At 38.0% G+C, this 20,041-nt stretch overlaps 1 protein-coding gene across 1 annotated transcript in view; it reads right to left on the bottom strand.

Annotated features, from left to right (window-relative positions):
• The window catches only part of RERE (arginine-glutamic acid dipeptide repeats), a 409,470-nt gene that overhangs the window by 112,785 nt on the left and 276,644 nt on the right, over nt 1–20,041 (bottom strand). Inside the window, exons 9-10 of the mRNA XM_069479289.1 lie at nt 16,401–16,525; nt 15,165–15,264 (exon numbers count right to left, since the gene is read on the bottom strand). Coding sequence (XP_069335390.1) covers nt 15,165–15,264; nt 16,401–16,525 — 225 coding nt within the window. The remainder of the gene's footprint in view (nt 1–15,164; nt 15,265–16,400; nt 16,526–20,041) is intronic.

Genomic DNA, 20,041 nt, shown 5'->3' on the forward strand with positions numbered 1-20,041 from the left:
ATAGCTATAAACTGTGTAGTGGTTCCATCATGGAGAGTAATATTTTAGATACATGGCTCCTACAAAACAACTAGAGGTTCAACACAGCCGATGACACTGGTAGTCAATCTATATCTGCAATTGTCTTATTACAGCCTCTGACCTCTTCCTGATTAGCAGAAAGAAAGGATCGTGCTACAAGAAGAAAAATACATTTCTGCGTAATTAACCAGTTAAATCTGCTACTCTCACTCTGCCTGACAAATCATTCCCTGCTTATTACTTTCTATAATTTAATATATATATAAGTGCTTTACTGGCAAGCTTCTCGAAAGAATAAATAATACTTAATGACTGCCTACAGTTTAATTAACTCATGATTGAACTTCTCATGGATTGCTATAAACATTAAATTATATCCTTCCTCAAAGCTGCCATAGATAGAAATCTTGTTTCAAGCTTTAATTCTCCTGCCTAAACAATTCTGAAATTTCAGCAAATCTGTACGTTGGACAGAGAGGTGAGAGAATCCACCTTAATGCCTGGTTATAAAGTATGTTATTTTACAGAGCAAGGACGAGGTCTTAATTTAAATAAGATTGAAAATGTGCACATGTCCGAACACCTCATTAATATTACAGCAGTCATTAAACATCTCTGGATCTCGGCAGTCTTATTAGCATAAACTCTGCGTATTACCACAAGGTTTCAAGTTTCTACTCTGCCTTCTCATCTTAGCTACCATTTTCTGTCTGCGTGATGTTGCAAATAAATTTTCCTTTTGGCATGGCTCAGCTGTCAGGCACCTCTGTTTTATAATGAACCCATGAATTACATCTCCCTGCTCTGACATCTCTGGTCTCACACATCAAAATATTGTTCTTCAATCGTAATTTATGACTTAATTTAAATGTCCCTTTTCCTGTGACCTTTTAAGATCAAATGGCATTGCATCTGGCAGTTTCTACTACGCCAAAGCACAATTTTTCAAATGCAGCCATTATAATAACTGTAGAAAAAGCCTATTTAAGTTGCACTGTATTTAAGCTAACTATTAAATAATTACGGTCCATTAAGAACAACATTAGATCTCAAAGTCTTTTGCTATGCAAAATATGCTGTTTATAAATGACAAGAAATTGTCAAAATAACTTAGAAAGGAAAAAAGATAGGATTTGGAATAGATCTTAAATTTTTTATGTAATTTTAATTATTTTAAGTGTTAACATAAATGAGAAAGACCTTGCCAAAATCTGTCCAAGACAAAGTCTTTAAAAAAATTCTCATAAACCACAATTCACAGATGTCAATACATTTTCATTCTTACCTCCATCATCAACGATCTTGTACCAAATAAAAAATATCATACATGTAAATGTTAAAAAAAAAACTAGAATTGAAACAAAAAGCACAATGTTTATTTTTATTTGGCCACTGTCACTCTAAATAATGCTGTTTAAGCACCAGAGAGGCTAAATTTGTCTGAATATTCTTACGGGAGCACATTTCAGAGATAATGACAAAGACAAAGAATTTAACTGCTGAGAGTAGAGCTTGAGGGAAAAGTCCAGTTAATTTTCGGAAGGAAATATAGTCATTGAACCAACCTTCTTGGCACCCCCCCCCCCCCAATCACTTTTTGAAACTACAAGGTTCCAGGAATTATGCCAGCCCCTGGAGTCTTGATAGGAGAAAGGAGGGAGAACCAGTATTTGTTGAGCAGTACACTTTGTGCCAGGAACCGTGTTAGGCCTTTATGATTTCATGATTCCACACACCACTCTTTCGTGGCAAAAGTACTACAAATGAGGAAATGAAACCAAGAGGTTCAGTATCTTGCTCCAGGCCACTTCCCTAGCGAGCAGCAGCACAAGGATTCTAACATAAACTCATGTTCTAGGAAGAACCTGGGGGCAGTGTCTGTCTCCAAATGTCTCTACTGGAGCAGTGGACAGGCAATCTGTTGGTAACAATGAGCACAGGGACTTTTCCAGCTGCAATGACAAAACAAGCACACTATCTTTTCTTAACTCGGCTTGGAGCTGAGGGTAGGGCAGAGGAAAGACGGGAGCCAGCTGCTCAGAGAAGAGGAAAGACACACACATAAACAAAATAATGAAATAAATGCTATCATGAAAACACATGAAGTGCTAATGAAAGCTGATGGGGATGACATTTAGTCTGGAAAATCCAGATACCTCCACAGAGTAGCCAGTGTAGTATGATTAACCTTGCCTATATTTAATAAACAGCAACAACCAAATAAAAAACATTAATCTATACTTGAGGCCAGGGGTTCGAGACCAGCCTGAGCAATATAGGGAGACCCCCATCTCTACAAAAATACTTAAAAAATTAGGTGGGTGTGGTGGTGCATGCCTGTAGTCTCAGCTATTCAGGAAGCTGAGGCAGGAGGATCCCTTGAGCCCAGGAGTTCAAGGCTGCAGTGAGCTATGATTGTGCCACTGTATTCCAGCCTGGGTGACAGAGTGAGACCCTGTCTCTTGAAAACAAATATTTTTCTAGGAGCAAGTAAAAATAGGCAGCAATATGTCTAGGTAACATCTCACTTATAACTGAATTTCCTTAGGCTGGTACAGAAATTGCCATATTTCTCATTCACAATTAGTTACCACATAATATTACGCCTGGAAATTAGCAGGTCACTATCTCCTGGCTATGGTATTTTTGAAGGTGTTCTAGATCCACAGGAAGAGCATCAAATTCTGGCCTTTCAACTGAGGCCAGTAAAGCTACTTTGGAAACACAGAACAAACCAAATTCTGAATGTCTTGGCCATTTTAGCATCTGTCCACTGTGAGGCTCTATCAGACACTGTCTTCATGCAAACACAAACCAAGAGCCTGAGGAGGTCCTGGTACCAAAGACATGGTTTTAGGAGTTCTGTAAAGTTGAAGCCTAAGCAGGACAGGGTTCTTGCTCAGATCTTGATTCAGATCTTCTCTGCCACCAGCTACGTGATTTTAGGCAAATTAATTCTCTCTCTAAACCTCAGTTTTCTCAGCAGCAGAAAGGGAGAATAGGGTACCTATCTTGGAGGACCATTTAGGATGAAATAAGATCCATGGTCATCACTGACATTTGGGAATGCTCACTTAAGTAAAGCTGACTAGGAAAGGATGGAGGGAGGGTGAACAGGGAGAGATGGGAAGGCCCAAGAACTCAAGACACAGAGACTGGACATCAGAGGGAGAAGAGACTCTAATAACCATGTGATGACGATAGGAAGTATATTCATCTTTAAAACTAGCAGCACAGGCTTTGACTCCCCATGTGCTAAGGAAAGAGAATAAGCTATGGAGGATAAGAAACATGAATCTTATTTTACAATACAAGATGAAAGACGGGATTGAGAAGGGAATAGAGAACTTGGTGATTTGTTGGGGACCTAGAGAAACTCAGCTTGAGGACCCAGAATGAGTGTAACTCTGGTCACAGAGAGAAAAACTACTGGCACATTCATGAACCTAGACTGTTTATATTGCTTTTCTGAATGATAATTATTTGTAAGCTGAGAAAGACCTACTTCTGGCCAGAAGTGGAAATTAGAACATGTCTTCCCTTACTCCTAGCATCCTTACAGCCTTGAAAACAGAAAAAAATATGTAACATGAAACTGGGCAGAAGGCTGGAGGACGACAGAAAAACCACAATTCTATCCATCTCACGTAGGCACTAGTGAAATCTATTCGCACATGGTAAAAATGACCTAGCAAGTATATGTGAAAGATTTTAACCAAATTCCTTCAATTTTCAATTAATTAAAACACACTCACACACAGAATCATGGCCAGCTGCATCAGCGTTAAGAAAGAAACATTTATAAAAACCGCTTTAAATTGTACCTAGTAGAATTTAGGTCCAGAAATAACTGCTCCCAATCAATAGGCTGAGCAATGCTTAATCTCGGTGTTTTTTTTATGAGCAATTCCAAGGTTGTGCAAACAATACCATACTTAATCTTTCTGGCAACAATGATAAAGTTATGGAACAAAGAAGACCAAAGAGGCACACGCTGAATCATATAAGGTTCCAGAGGCGGGAACATTTCTGAGCAACTGCTCTTTTATCTGGAAACCTCAGCCAAGACCAGAGTTTTATTAACTAAGAAATAAGCAAAAAGCCCTGGGCAATCAAAGTAGTGTCCCCACGGAATCGCCCTGGAGAACCAAGAAGTTCCTCACGCTGAGCCTTAGAAACTTAGCTGCCTAGTAATTCTAGTTTTCCTAATCTAATAACAGATCTCAAAAGAAAAAAATCAGAAAGACTATATGACTTCAAAACAGAGGAACAAAAAGAGAAAGAAAACTTTAAAAATAATAACAAAGAAACAAACAAAAACAGAGGAGCAGCAGAAGACAGCCTGACTGTGGGAGATACAAAAATTTGGCAACAATTATGCAAACCAAAGACCTTAAACTCTAACAGCCCCACATTACTTTGGGTAATAGCCACCAGTAATGATCACTTAAAGGCATCAAGTAAAGGTAGACTTCATTTGGGAATATATGAAAATGTACACCTCATTTCTGAAATGGATTTATAAAAAGAAAGAAAAGGAGGAAAAGAGTTAATCTTCCGTAAAATTTTTGGATAGCTGGTACTCAAAGTACTGTGGTAAGCCCAGCAAATATTGTGGGTGGGGAGAAGGCGGGCCAACCACAGACAGGCAGCAGGGAAGGCAGGAGAGGGGCAGCCTGTGTAGTTATTTACGAACCCAGCGAGTGGGTGGGTAGGGGTAACAAGCAGCCTTTTGGAGAAAAGAGCTGGCCAGGGTAACATGGGTTGTCAAAGTCCAGTAGGGCTGGGCTCCAGGCAGGGCTGTGGACTGGAACTGGAATAGACAACAGAGACTTGAAAAAGCTATAGCTTCAAGGATAGCCTGGGATTAACTTAGGCTGGCTCAAAGATCAAGCTTATAAACAACACAAGAGCTTGCCCCAAGGGCTGCTGAGGAGCAATGCCCTCCCTACTCTACCAGGCTGAGGCTAGGATTGGGGCACGCTGGACCTAGAGCTGCAGGGGGCTGGGGCAGAAGCTGAGGAAGAAATACTGGGCAACCTGGGAGGTCAGAATATACCAGTTAATATAGTAGCTATACATGACAATTTTGTTATCTAAATAACTATATTCTTTGCATAGAGAAAGCCAAATACTGCTGAGAGAGAGAGAGAGAAAGTTTTAAGACATAGGGTCTTACTGTTAATATGTTGTCCAGGCTGGCCTTGAACTCTTGCGCCCAAGTGATCCTCATGCCTCAGCATCCTGAGTAGCTGGAACTACATGTGTGTACCACCACGCCCAGCTTCCTTACAGTATTTTATAAATCAAATGTCCTCAAGATGTTACAGAAATATCACAGTCACTACTGGAAATATTTTTATATTCTCAGTATCAGAAAGTCCACACTTAAATCTAAACAAGTCCATAACAGATAGAAAAGGACAGAAAATAATAAACTATTACAAACAAATTCAAAGTAAGTACTATAATTTATTTTAGTAATACTTTATATAACAGTAATTTTAACTGTGGTAGGCCAAAAAATGAGAAGCAGAAGATACCTACAGCAATTCCTGGAACCTCTGAATGTGACATTACTTGGAAAAAGGGTCTTCACGGATGTGATCATTAAGGATCTTGAAATAAGCAGATCATTCAAGATTATCTAGGTGGGCCCCAAATCCAATGACATGTACTTGTACAAGAGAGGTAGTGGAGAAACCCGGACTAGAGAAGACACAGACACACAGAGGAGAAGGCAACGTGAAGATGAACAGAGAGAGATGCGGCCAGGAGCCAAAGAGTGCTGGCAGCCACTGGGGCCTGGAAGCTGTGAGACATGAATTCTCCTCTAAGGGTCAGAGGGGCGTGGCCCTGCTGACACCCTGATTTCAGATTTATGGCTTCCTGAACTGTGAGGGAATAAATTTCCATTGTTTGAACCAACCAAGTGTGTAGTAACTGTTACAGCAGCCATAAAAAATTAATACGCTAACCTTCAAAAATTAGGAGAGTTTTTATAAAAGAGCATTCTGAAGTATACTTCAAGCTAGTATAGGAAATGTATACTAGGACAAATGTCATAAATGCTAGTATTTTACAGTACATTGTAAAGCTTGTGTTAATACATGAGCCCCTCTGAAACTCATGGGGTTTAAATCATACAACTGATTTGTTCTGATTTTGTCTAACAATTAGCTGCTTATTTACATTATCAACACTTTGATCAAATGCCTTCCCCTATAAGGGCTTTGCAAACAGCAGAAACTCAAATATGTTTTTACTGAATAAATAAATGAATAAGTGACTTTATTAAAGCGGCTGTTTAAATATAAAAAGGCCAAGGGCTTTTATCTTGATTTGCTAAATACTATGTTATTAACACTTAACATAGGCTCAAAGATGTAAAAATTCTAACTGATCAACATTAAGTGGTTATTTTTCTAAATACCACATAAATCTCAAAACATTTTACCACTCTTTAGCAAAGAAAAAAAAATCACCTGATAAAGAAGTTTCTTAAATTAGTAAATGAACTTTCTAACTTTTGCCAAACAAAAGTAAAAGCTGAATCACATTCCTGAGTCCCTGCTGAGAGCTTAGGAGTCAGGATGGAGACACCTGGAAGATTTCTAACTGGCTGAAGAGCAAATCCTCCAAATTACAGATTCCCTGGATATTTCAAAAGGATTGCTGTAAGGCACTGGCCTCAATTCTATCCTGTCCCCAAGTTTAAATTGTTCTCTGTACATAAATGTAAGACAGGTACATTTATTAATTTGTAGATGATAAACACACCTCACAGAATTGTTATGAAGATTAAATGAATTCACTCATAAACATAAACTTTTATCTAGCACATAAGCACTCAATGATTACATTTTAATTTTGTTATTATTAATGACATCAGTCAGTTGACCAATAGTTGATACCTGATAAAATGAAATTAACAGCGATAAATTTAAGGTCCTGTGGCTGGTTCCATATTCAGTGGAAAAGCTCAGGGGGTACAGAAATGGCTTAGCAAATGCAAATACACAGGGAAAAAACAAAACAAAACAAAACAAGACTAACACACAGGACAAAAAAGAATGTGATGAGGACACATTCAAGTTAAGCTGAAACTGCACTGAGGTGAGCTTTTAGTGTAACTGAGGGGCCATCCTCTTGTTACCTTATGCTGATCAGACCTGGGGAATGTGGCTTTAGTGCATGTGCCACATTTTAAAAACAGACAGACAGAGCTGACCTGGAGGAGAAAGAAAATGGTAATATATACGAAACGCTGATACCACAACATGGAGGACACTTGAAGGCATTATCCGCAGTGAAAGAAACCAGTCACGAAGGGCCACATATTGTACGATTCCACTTACATGAAATGTCTGGAATAGACAAATGCATAGGAACAAAGCAGATCAGTGGTTGCCTAAGGATGAGGAAGAGGGAACATGAAAAGGGGGAGTGACTACTAACGTGTAAGAGCTCTAAAACTGACTGCGGCGATGGCTGCATAACTCTGTGAATATACTAAAAGCCATAAAAATATACATTTTAAATGGGTGGGTTACATAATACATGAATTATATCCCAATAAAACTATTGTATAAAAAAAGAGAAGAAAGAAATGGCTTAAGAAACTTCAGCAGTTCACAAGGCAAAGCAAAGCCAGGGTCACGACAGGAAGGGCTGCATTAGGGGCCAGACAGTGGAAAGAACCTACAGCAAGACTTCTCTGGTAAAATAATCAAATATAACACCACTGCTACAATAAGTAAGAAGGGTGCCACTATCAGAGGTTGTTAATACAAGCGGCCTTCTATCTCCCCATCCACCTTAGAGAAACTTAGGTAATGAACGCTCTGTCACATTTAGAGGAAAAAAGAGAGTAAAGTTCAACTTTTAAGTAAGCTACAAATTATCTAAAAAGGAAAAAAAAAAATCAGTGTATTAAATTTAAAAAGTCATCTTTATCCAAATAAGACAAAGAAAAAGAATAAATCATATAATTTGTGTTAAAAGTGGTATTACCTAGAACTTTAGAATAGAACTGTGAATTTCTCAAACCAAAGAGAGCCACATTGGTGTAAATGTCTAAACATTTAAATGATTTTCAAAACACTAGTTCAAAATGTTTCTAACTGGTCAAAGTACAAAAAAAGGACAGTTGCAAATTATATATTATTATGGTGATAATCAGTTGAAAGGTTTTGGCTATACCAGAAAACCTCAACTCCATGGTTTATTTCTACATCTTCACTAATGCTGTAATTAACAATACAATAAGCAGTAGACTTCAATATCCTGTTATTATATAAATACAACACTAGCAACAGTGCTTGTCAAGATTGATTTATATAAGGTACTGTTCTGAAATTTATTGGATTTCCATAATAAGAAATCATATAGCACATCAACCTTTCTCATTACTCTTCAACAACAAATCAAAAATCCTCAAAGAAAAAAACTACTGCCCTACCTTCTCCTAAGCCAGCCAACATTAACCATTTAATGTTTGCTGAATGAAAAAGTAACAAAAAGGGAAAAATGTAAAGGGTGTGGGCAAGGAATAAGTGTCAGAAGGAGCCTGATCACATGTTCAGGCAAATTGTTATAAAAGGGCCTCCTGGCGATTCCTTATGTGGGAGCTGAGAACTACGACAGACACATTCATTTAAGTCAGAAGCACTACAAAGCTAATCTAGATTCAGATGTTTCAGTGAAGTCCATTTAAGATGAACAAACAAAATCTCTGACATCTATAGACTTTATTTTTTTAGAATAAAAGAGAAGAAGATGAAAATGATCCTTAGAACAGGCTTATCTGCATATTCTGCTATGCCAACTTTAAAAACATCAAGTTCTGGATGATCAAGTGTGACATGGACTTGAACCTGATTTACTTATTTATTTGTTCAATTGTTCAACAAACACTTACTTAGTATCTCTCTGACATGTACCAGGCATTGGGCTAGGGCTCAGAAAACAAAGATGATTAATACTCAATGGTTAACAAACAGTGATATTTATAGATCAGAGATAGAAAACTGTCAAGCTACTGGAAGCCTTGAATCCTTTGTTGAAGGAGGTGCAGGTGTACATAAATACATAAACAAACAAATACACACTCTCTGGAATATGTAAAAAGCTTAATCCAAATGTCTAAGAGCTACTCATATTTCAGGAAATAAAACTGTCCCGGCAGAGGTGAAATCTTTGCTACATGATTATAAATTGTACTTATATAAAGTGAGTGAGTGCATGTATGTTTAGTGTTGGTGAGAAAAGATGAACATAAAAATGACAATAAATTACTGAGAAAGGAGAAGTCAAAACAATTTGAACTTTATTAAGAAATGGGAAAAATACCAGAGCCCAAAGCATGAAATCCAATCAGTTTAGTAAAAATAAGTCAACATTTTCTTTCTTTTTTTTCTGGAGACAGGATCTCACTGTCTCCCAGGCTAGAGTGCAGTAGTGTCATTATAGCTCACTGCAACCTCAAACTCCTGGGCTTCAGTGATCATCCTGCCTCAGCCTCCCCAGTAGCTGGGACTTCAGGCATGCACCACTACACTGGGCTGATTTTTTTTTTTTTTTTACTATTTTTTGTAGAGATGAAGTCTTGCTATGTTGCTCAGGCTGGTCTCAAACTCCTGGCCTCAAGTGATCCTCCCATCTCAGCCTCCGGAAATGTTAGGATTACATGCGTGAGCCACTATATCCAACCAGTGTGTTATTTTCTAGAAAACCTTAGTCCCAAAATATAGGACTTTTCTGCAGTTTCTAAGTGTGAATACAAAGGTCTATTTTGTAAAAGGCCAAATCAATGGAATCCTCAAACAGGAAATAGGAGTGCGTTTAACAAAATATGCATAAGAAACATATATTGAAAACTACAAAATGTTACAGCAAGAAATTAAAGAAAGCCTGGCACAAGCCTATAGTCCTAGCTACTTGGAAGGCTAGGCAGGAGGACTGCTTGAGCCCAGGAGTTTGAATACAGCCTGGGTAACAGCAAGACCCCATTTCCAAACAAATAAAAATAAAATAAAATAAAACTTTAAAAAATAGAGAGATATATCATGATCATAGATTGGAAGATTCAACATTGTTAGGATGTCAATTTTTCCCAAAATGATCACAGAGTCAATGAAATCCCAATTAAAATTTCATCAGACTTTTAAAAAATTACAAATTGGCAAACTGATTCCAAAATTTATATGGAAACACAAATGACCTAAAACTAAAGCAATCTTTAAAAAACAGCTATAAAGCAGGAAGATTTATACTACCTGAAGTCAAGACTTCCTATAAAGCTACAGTATTCAAAACACTGAGGTCATGATAAAGATAGACAATAGACCAATGAAACAGAACAGATTACAAAAAAGGACTCAAACACATAAAATTTATTGTCAATGAAGGTGTTTAGGCAGTTGAATGAGAAAAGAAAAGTCTTTTCAACAGATGTTGCTCCAACAACTGGTATCTGTGTGGAAAAAAATCAACTTTCCCTCCCTAACTTGTATCACATATAAAATTAATTCTAAATGAATCACAGACCTAAATGTAGGAACTAAAATTTCTATAAGAAAGCAAAGATATAATCTTTGTAATCTTGGAATAAACAGAGATACCTGCATGAAAGGAAAGTAATGATTAATTACACTTTAGCAAAACTAAATATTAAAGACATAATTAAGGAAAAAAGTCATAGCATGGAAGAAATCATTCACAATACATAGATCAAAGGAATTCTATCTAAGGCCAGGCACAGTGGCTCACATCTGTAATCCCAGCACTTTGGGAGGCTGCAGCAAGAGGATCGATTGAAGCCAGAAGTTCAAGACCAGCCTGGGCAACACAGCAAGACCCCATCCCTACAAAAAATTTAAAAATAAGCTCGTGATAGCATGTGCCTACAGTCCCAGCTACTCAGGAAGGTGAGGCGGGAGGATCCTTTGAGCCCAGGAGTTTGAGGTTTCAGTGTGCTGTGATTGTACCACTGCAAGCCACTCTGGGCAGCAAAGAGAGACCCTGAATCTTTAACAACAACAACAACAACAACAACAACAAAAAAGGAATTCTATCTAAAATATAAAAAGAACTTTTAATAACCAAATTATAAAGGACAAACAATATCATTTTTAAAAATGGGCAAAAGATTTGAAAAGATGCTTTACAAAAAAAGATATACATATGGGCAATATAGACATGAAAAGATGCTCAATACTTTTAACAATGAGAAAATTCAAATTAAAACATGAATGAAATATCACTAATACCCATTTAGAATGGCTAAAATTAAAAGGACCAACAATACCAAGTCTTGGTGAGGATGCTGAAGAACTGAAATTCTAACACACTACTGATGGGAATATAAAATGGTACAACTATTCTAGAAACCTGTTTCACGGTTTTTTGCAAAGCTTCCTATATACATATAATCCTGCCACTCCACTCCTAGGTATTTACTCAAGAAATTGAAAATGTATGTCCACACAAAGACTTGTACAATGTTGATAACACCTATGTTTATAATGGCCAAAAGCTTGGAAACTGCCAAAATGGCCATCACCACGTAAAAGGATACAAAATTGCTGAATATGCATGTCCATTACGACGGTATACCAGTAAAAAGGAACGAACGAACTACTGATACATGAAACAACATAAATGAATCTCAAAATCATAATACCGAAAGAAGACAGACCCAAAAGATTATATATACAATCTGACTCCATTCATACAACATTCTAGGAAACACAAACTACTCTAAAATAACAAAACATATCAGTGGTCATCCGAGGTTAGAAACAGAAAACAATTATAAAAGGGCATGAGGCAACTCTTGGGGGTACTGGAAATGTTTTGTATCTTGACCCTCATAGTAGTTTCCTAAGTGTATATATCTGAGAAGACTCACCAAATTGTAGACTTTAAATCAGAACAGTTTATTATACATAAATTTTACAAGTTGTTTTAAAAATTACACACTAAAAATCTCATTTATGAAAAAAAGTCAAAATAAGTAGTAATCCAAGAGTTTCCATTTAAATATAGGTCCATATATAACTGTCATAATGAACTGACAGTTCAAAAATTTTCTTTTCTTTTTTTTTTGACACAGAGTCTTACTCTGTTGCCCGGGCTAGAGTGCCATGGCGTCAGCCTAGCTCACAGCAACCTCAAACTCCTGGGCTCAAGCAAATCCTCCTGCCTCAGCCTCTCGAGTAGCTGGGGCTACAGGCATGCGCCACCATGCCCGGCTAATTTTTCTGTATATATTTTTAGCTGTCCATATAATTTCTTTCTATTTTTAGTAGAGATGGGGTCTCGCTCTTGCTCAGGCTGGTCTCGAACTCCTGAGCTCAAACGATCCACCCACCTCGGCGTCCCAGAGTGCTAGGATTACAGGCGTGAGCCACCATGCCTGACCTCAAAAATTTTCTATTAGCCACTGCAGTTTTAAAAATTAAACTATTTATTTAAATGCACTTATACTTAAATAGTCCTACTGGGATGTTCAACACACTGTGAGGTGGCCATACAGCAGATTGCATATATTCTAAATTTCTGTTGCCCTGGGTAGTAGGAAATACTCACTAACCACCCACAGGTTTTTTGTTTACTTTTAGAGAGTTGAGGTCTCACTACGTTGCCCAGGCTGGACTCAGACTCCTGGGCTCGAGTGATCCTCCAGCATCAGCCTTGCCCCAAAGTAGCTGGAACTCCAGGCGTGCACCACTGCACCCTGGCTCCCACTCACAGGTTCATTCTAAATTGATAAATGCCTAATGTTGTTTTAAATCTATGCTACACTCTAAGAAAACAATAAATACTTCTCACACAACAATGTATATATCTTTTTAATTTATTACTTAACAGAGCTCAAATCTTCTATTACTCTAGGGAAGTCAAAATAAACATTAACTTCTCTCAAGATTTTTTCATTCACTTCACTTTTCATTAAGTGACTACAACTAAAACTCTCTGTGGGTCAATACAACAATGAAGTACAAAAATTAAAACAGCACTGAACTTTCTATTCATCACAAAATAAGCACATAGTGTACAGTCCTTTGGTAGCTAAATGTACCCGTATTACATAACTCAAGACACCTGAGCCATCGTGGGCCAGTCTAGACAGGAAGAGTTTCAAGTGATGGAAAGGCAATGTCATGGAAACAAAAAATCATAAAACCAAAACCCTTTGGGAATGCTAATGAAACCTCCAGAAAGAACGTGTTGCAAAGAACTGTGAACAAAGAGAGCTGAAATCATTTCTATACAGAAGCATGTTCTACAGAATTCTTGGTGGATTTGGAATAATAAAGAGAATAAATCATATAAATTCAAGAAAGTGCCGAAAATAGACATTTAATTAAATACAGCAAAATTTTCATTATTTGAAATTCAACTGATTAGCACAGTCATGAAAGCAGAATTTTTTTAAATAAAGCTTTTATACAAAGAACTCAGCAGAAAAAAGTCCCCATCAAAGAATTTCTTTGAATGTACACACTTTTAAGGTATTTTAAATTCACAGACATTCACACCTAATCTACCAAAGCCACTGTGTGCAGTATCACCAATCTCTGAGTCTTAGCTTCCTCACCTGTAAAATAATCTCAAGGGTCCATTTTGGCTCAATCATTGTATGTTCAGAATAAAAATTTCTAATTTAAAAAAAACAAAACACTATCAATCACTGAGAAAGTACACAAATACGCTCTATGGTAACGTGAAAAAACACTCAGTTATTTAGAGCACAGCATACCCCCAGCAAGGTCACTCATATATTATATGATATCCAAGAGGCCAAATTAGACAGGAATAGAAATCAACCATATCGTGCAGATATTTATGTTTCCTCGAAAGCAAGCTGGGTAGTAGAAACTGTGTAGTAAAAAGATCCCTAAATCAGGAATGAGGATTATTTTCTTCCCTCTGTTAGGAGCTTTTGGGATTGTCAGCATCCAAGTCATCTGGCCTTTTTAAGCCTTGGGTTTTTATCTATTTAGAGACTGGAACAGATGATCATGAAAGTCTCTTCCAACTACAGTGACCTCTCAAGAAGAAAAAAAAAAAAGCGAGTGGGGGAGGGTCTTAAATGATATTTACTTAATCATTAGAAGAGTTGCTTGGCTTCAGTCTCAGTATCCTATGCAAACATACATAACCATGTAGACTCTAACAATATATCAGAAATTCATCCTATAAATATTCATTATTACTTCTTCAGATTTGATGATTTCACATTAGTAACCAAACAGAGAGGAATTATTTCATGTAACTTTAAAATACATTAATTTCCCTATACTGCCCTATAGGATATAGCCTAAGGCCAAATAAAGTGTCCAAAAAAAAAAAAAGTAAACTGGTTTCAGTAATCATATTGTTTGTAGCAGTGTGCTGTCATTCTGAGCTGCTATGCGTATATTATGAGATTAAAGCAAATGAGTAATTATGGTGGTATGCCATGTAACCAACTCAGTAACATTAGGCTCATTTGTTTCATTTTACTCTGGATTTTTAAGAAATTGTTATTTTTAAAACTTAATTCTTGTTTTATAAGCATGTGAAATATTAGCATGGTTCCAAAATAAATTCTATAAAAAACAAGTTTATCCCCAAATAGCCTAGCTTCTTCCCTGTCCCTCTATGCACTCTGAAACACATGGTCTCAAACATAGTAAAGAAATATGAAAGCACAGCTCTGGATTCCAATCTTGAGTGTATGACCTTGGATTGTGACTTAATCTAAATTTATTTCTTCATGTCTAAAAAGGTGATAATAATAGAACTCACTTTAGATGGGTATTGGGAGGATTAAATGAGATCATCTATGCACAGTACTCGGCTTGTAAGACCTCTGTAAGTATCAACCACCGCTATTAGGATCTCATTTGAGGTTCACCATGATCCTGCAGCAAAGGCATATTAGGAAATGACCCTGGAGGTGCCACATCACTGGCCTGACTTTACTGCACCCAATGGCCAAGATCACAACTCATCTTTAGATCCCAGCACCACACCACAGTGCTCGCTCCTGAGCCTGCCGCTACTTCATGCTCCGTGCTCATCACACATTCCCTGCAGCCAGTCCAGGGAAAAAAGAACTATCTTCCCACCCGGGATGACTTCAAGAGACTTACTGTGTTCAGTGCATTGAGAGTCGTGTCATCCCGAGAGGCTGCAACGCAGCCATCTTCTGTGGAGCCTCCATCACACATGCCTGCAAATGCCGCCATGCTCCTTCAAAGGAAAGGAAGTGTTTTTCCTTCATCAGTACTTAGTAATATCAGTACAGAGATTTCAACCCTCAATTTTCAGAGTACATTTTCAGCCCAGACCAAATGCCACTACTACCATGCATGATAAACCAGAGTTCTCAGTCCTGCCTATGCTCTTGTTAAAAAAAAAAAAAAAAAAAAAACACTTTAAAAAAATTCCCTACAGGTAACCCTTAACTCACTCAGAAAAATGTTACCTTTAATTGGGTTCAATTATGTTATTTCTTTCTGCCGTATCAGTACTAAGATTTTAGATTTGAGGGTATGAACAATCTAAATCCATTTGTCACAATACTCTACTAGATTACAATCTTTTGAAAGAAAAGTCTCCCCCAAAACATATGAAATTAAGTCCTCTAAAACTTTATTTCCTCTCATTCTATAGAGTGAACTACCTTTAGGTGAATTGAAAGTAAAAAATCAGAGATAAAAACCTCTTAGTAGTCACTGACTGCACCTAAGTATTCGCATCTCTACTGCACACCACCGTGCAGAGCACTGCTGACTAGAAAACAGCCAAAGCTAAAATTCAGATGCCTTGATCCTTGCTTTAATGTTTTTTCTGTTGCACACCATTAATGCTGCAGTGAGTCCCAGAAATCACTGAAGACAAAGGAAGGCTCTCGGCCTGCTCTAAGACACGAGAGGAATGGATTTAAACTTCTCTTTTGCATCTCAGGCATTTGAATATTAGCAAATTCTATGGGATAATCACAGGTAAATGTTCTCATGTAGGTAAGCCACAAAAATGTCAAGTTCAGTTTAGACACTAATGAACAGCCACGAAGTACAGAGATAACATAAAATCTGTAATGGGATTTAAGATGGGCTTAATGACTCAAATTAACTCAACTGGACTGAGAGGTATTGATAATTGCATGTGTGGCTTACAGGAAGGAAAAAATGACTTTACCATGATAAACTACTTTTCTCTGGCAATAAGGTCAGGGCCCTGATTACAGAGGGTGTAACAAAACTTAAAGTCAAAGAATGCATAATATATAAATGAAATCTCAGGGAAAAAGGAGAAAGTTTATTGCCTACTAATCAATTCAGATGGCCTAATTTGGAGAGCAGGATGGGGCGGATTCCTATTACCTTGCTGCCCTCAAGTACATAAGGAGGTCACAGTCATTTACTCCAGGCATCCAGACCAGTTCCTCATGTTGGGTCACTGTATCACCATCTGGAGAAGGAAATGGTTGCAAATCTGGAAGTTTGGCCTGTAAGACAGGATGGAAACATCACAATCAATGCATATATTATAAAAAGCTGTTTGGATCAGCAGTACTTGAGAACAGATGCAATGGTTTACTGAGCCTCTTTCTTTGGACAGGAGAAAAAGAACAGCAAAGCCATGAGTCACATAAACTGGCCACATATACCACGTCAGGATCATTTCGCCATTTAAGATTTCACAATAGATTGCTTAATCTCTATTTAAGGAGTAGCAAACAGCATCAAAGTAAACCAATGCCAGCATGATCCAAAGAGTGAAACAGAAATGGACACATGTGAATAAGATAAATAAAAATAGACAAATGTCTTAGGAGATAATATCTACTCGATAAAGAAAGAAAACACACACACATTTCCAATATAACAAGTTTACAAAGAAGACACAGGCAAATAATAAAACCTCACTTAAGGATATTTTCTAAAACATTAGGTGAACTATCCTATTAGATTAGTGTTACACTCAAGACAGTCAATAGCAATACAAGTCATGGTCAACATCAAAAAAAGAACAAATATTAAAGTTAACATTAAAAACATAGTTGAACTGATCCCCCCTGGTGAGAGAAATCAGACTAGTGGTTGCTTCAGGAAAACAGGAACTGCTTGTGATAAGGCAGGGAGGAACTTTCTGAGATGACAGAAATTTTCTGTGCCTTGCTATGAACCATCAAAGCAGACTGAATAGTATATATAAGACAGGAACAATTCACTGTACGTAAAGTATACCTCTATAAAAAGGATTTTTATCGGGAGGCTGAGGCAGAAGGATCGCTTGAGCCCAGGAGTTTGAGGTTGCTGTGAGCTAGCCTGACACTATGGCACTCTAGCCCAGGCAACAGAGCAAGACTCTGTCTCCAAAAACAAACAAACAAACAAAAAAACCAACCAACGAATTTTTTAAAAATGTGGACAACAGTGCTCACCAACCAAGATTCTAAGTCACTAGATTCAAATACCTCTGGTATTTTCTCGTTCTTACTCTGCTGGGGAAGGGCAAGAGTAAGCAGGTACTATTACTACTATAACCATCAGAGACCTATGAAAAACAAACATTTGCAAGACACACATGCCCTTATCTTGTCAAATGGTGAACATGGGCACATTAGTCTGATATTTTAAACTAAGAGCTGGAGCTAAAAAGCTTCAGTGTACACAGAGACCAGGAAAAAAATTTAAGTGAATTAAGCAGGCAGAGTATAAGGCAGTGCTGTCCAACAGAAATAAAATGAGAGCCACATACACTAGCCCTCCATTGGTTATTAAATTAATTAAAAGGTACTACTGTTGGGGAGTGGGACCAACACCCCATCCCCAGAGAAAAATAGACTAGAAATATAATTAGACAATTTATAGAAAAAGAAGTGCAAATGTTTCTTAATCATAGGAATTGATGGTCAAGCTTGCTGACAAGAGAAATGCAAATTAATGATACAGATACAATTTCCCATTTATCATATTGACATAAATCCCAAAGTTTGACAATGTATAAAGATATGAAAAAAACAGCACTCATGGCTGGGTGCAGTATCTGATGCCTGTAAATCTCGCACTTTGGGAGGCCAAGGCAAGAGGATTGCTTGAGCTCAGGAATTTGAGACCAGCCTGGACAACATAGTGAGACCCCATCTCCATAAAAAAAGAAAAGAAAAAAAAATTAGCCTGGCGTGGTGGCACACGCCTATAGTCCCAGCTACTTGGGAGGCTGAGGTGGGAGGATTGTTTGAGCCCAGCAAGGTTGCAATGAGCTATGATCATGCCACTGCACTCCAGCCTGGGTGACAAAGCCAGACCCTGTTCCTAAAAAAAAATTTATTAAAACATAGCACTCGGCCGGGCGCGGTGGCTCACGCCTGTAATCCTAGCACTCTGGGAGGCCAAGGTGGGCGGATCGTTTGAGCTCAGGAGTTCGAGACCAGCCTGAGCAAGAGCGAGACCCCATCTCTACTAAAAATAGAAAGAAATTATATGGACAGCTAAAAATATATATAGAAAAAATTAGCTGGGCATGGTGGTGCATGCCTGTAGTCCCAGCTACTCGGGAGGCTGAGACAGGAGGATTGCTTGAGCTCAGGAGTTTGAGGTTGCTGTGAGCTAGGCTGACGCCACGGCACTCACTCTAGCCTGGGCAACAGAGTGAGACTCTGTCTCAAAAAAAAAAAAAAAAAAACATAGCACTCATATAGTAAGTTGCTAGAGTGAAATAAAAGTGGTACGATTCCGCTATGGAGGAGAACGTGGCAATACCATCAAAATTACACGTGCACTTGCCCTCTAAGCCAGCCATCCCCCTTCTGGGGAGGTATCCTGAAGATACATTGGCAAAAACATAAAAATCTATATGCACGGGTTATTCACTGCAGCATTACTAGTAAGAGCAAATGACTGGAAGCAACCATACGCCCACCAATAGAGATTCAAAGAGTAAACTGTTAAATCCACACATGGAGTTCTATGAAATGGTAAAAGGGAATAGAAGGAACTCTGTATACTGCTATGGAGGAAAAAAACACCAGGTTATACTCTTAAAAGAAGAAAGAAAAGTGGCAAACAGTGTGCATATTCTGTTACCATTTATCTCACAAGGGGAAAGGGAATAAAAATATTAATATTATTATAATAACAATCTCATAAAACTCTAAAGCAGTGGTCCCCAACCTTTTTGACACTAGGGACCAGTTTCATGGAAGACAATTTTCCCACTGAGCGGGGGGCAGGGGGGGATGGTTTTGAGATGATTTAAACACATCACATTTACTGCGCAGTCAAAACTCTCTGCTAATGATGATCTGTACTTACAGCTGCTCCCTAGCGCTAGCATCACTGCCTCAGCTCCACCTCAGGTCATCAGGCATCAGATTCTCATAAGGCAAGTGCAACCTAGATCCCTCACATATGCAGTTTACAGTAGGGTTCGTGATCCTATGAGAATCTAATGCTGCTGCTGATCTGACAGGGGCTGGAGCTTATGCGGTGATGCCAGCGATGGGGAGCAGCTGTAAATATAGATGAAGCTTTGCTCACTCGCCTGCTCTCACCTCCTGCTGTGCAGCCCAGTTCCTAACAGGCCATGGACTGGTACCGTCCTTGGTCTGGGGATCAGGGACCGCGGCTCTAGGAACTATTTCAAATAACTCTAAGACATACTGATGTGCCAGCACAGCCCTAGTGGGATATGTTCTAGGAGCAAAACAAAATGTAATAGTAAACTGTTTTTAATAATCATATTGTTTGTAGCAGTGTGAGTACTGAGCTGTATATCTGTATTACGGCATTAAAGCAAATGAATAATTATGTTGTTATTATTAAAAAATGGGATCTGAAGCATGGTAGAAAGATCCAGGTGAAAGAATAGTAAGATTAATATAAAGCCTAGATAAGAATTTGAATTAGAAATATCAGTATAAATTTACAATGTATTTTTTTTTTTAAAAAAAGGGAGGGAAAAAGTCTATTTCCTAGGCTTTAGTGTCAACTGAAAAGGCCTAGAAACAGTTACAAAC

This window comes from Eulemur rufifrons, chromosome 8 (assembly GCF_041146395.1).
Source record: "Eulemur rufifrons isolate Redbay chromosome 8, OSU_ERuf_1, whole genome shotgun sequence".
Classification (NCBI taxonomy): domain Eukaryota; kingdom Metazoa; phylum Chordata; class Mammalia; order Primates; family Lemuridae; genus Eulemur; species Eulemur rufifrons.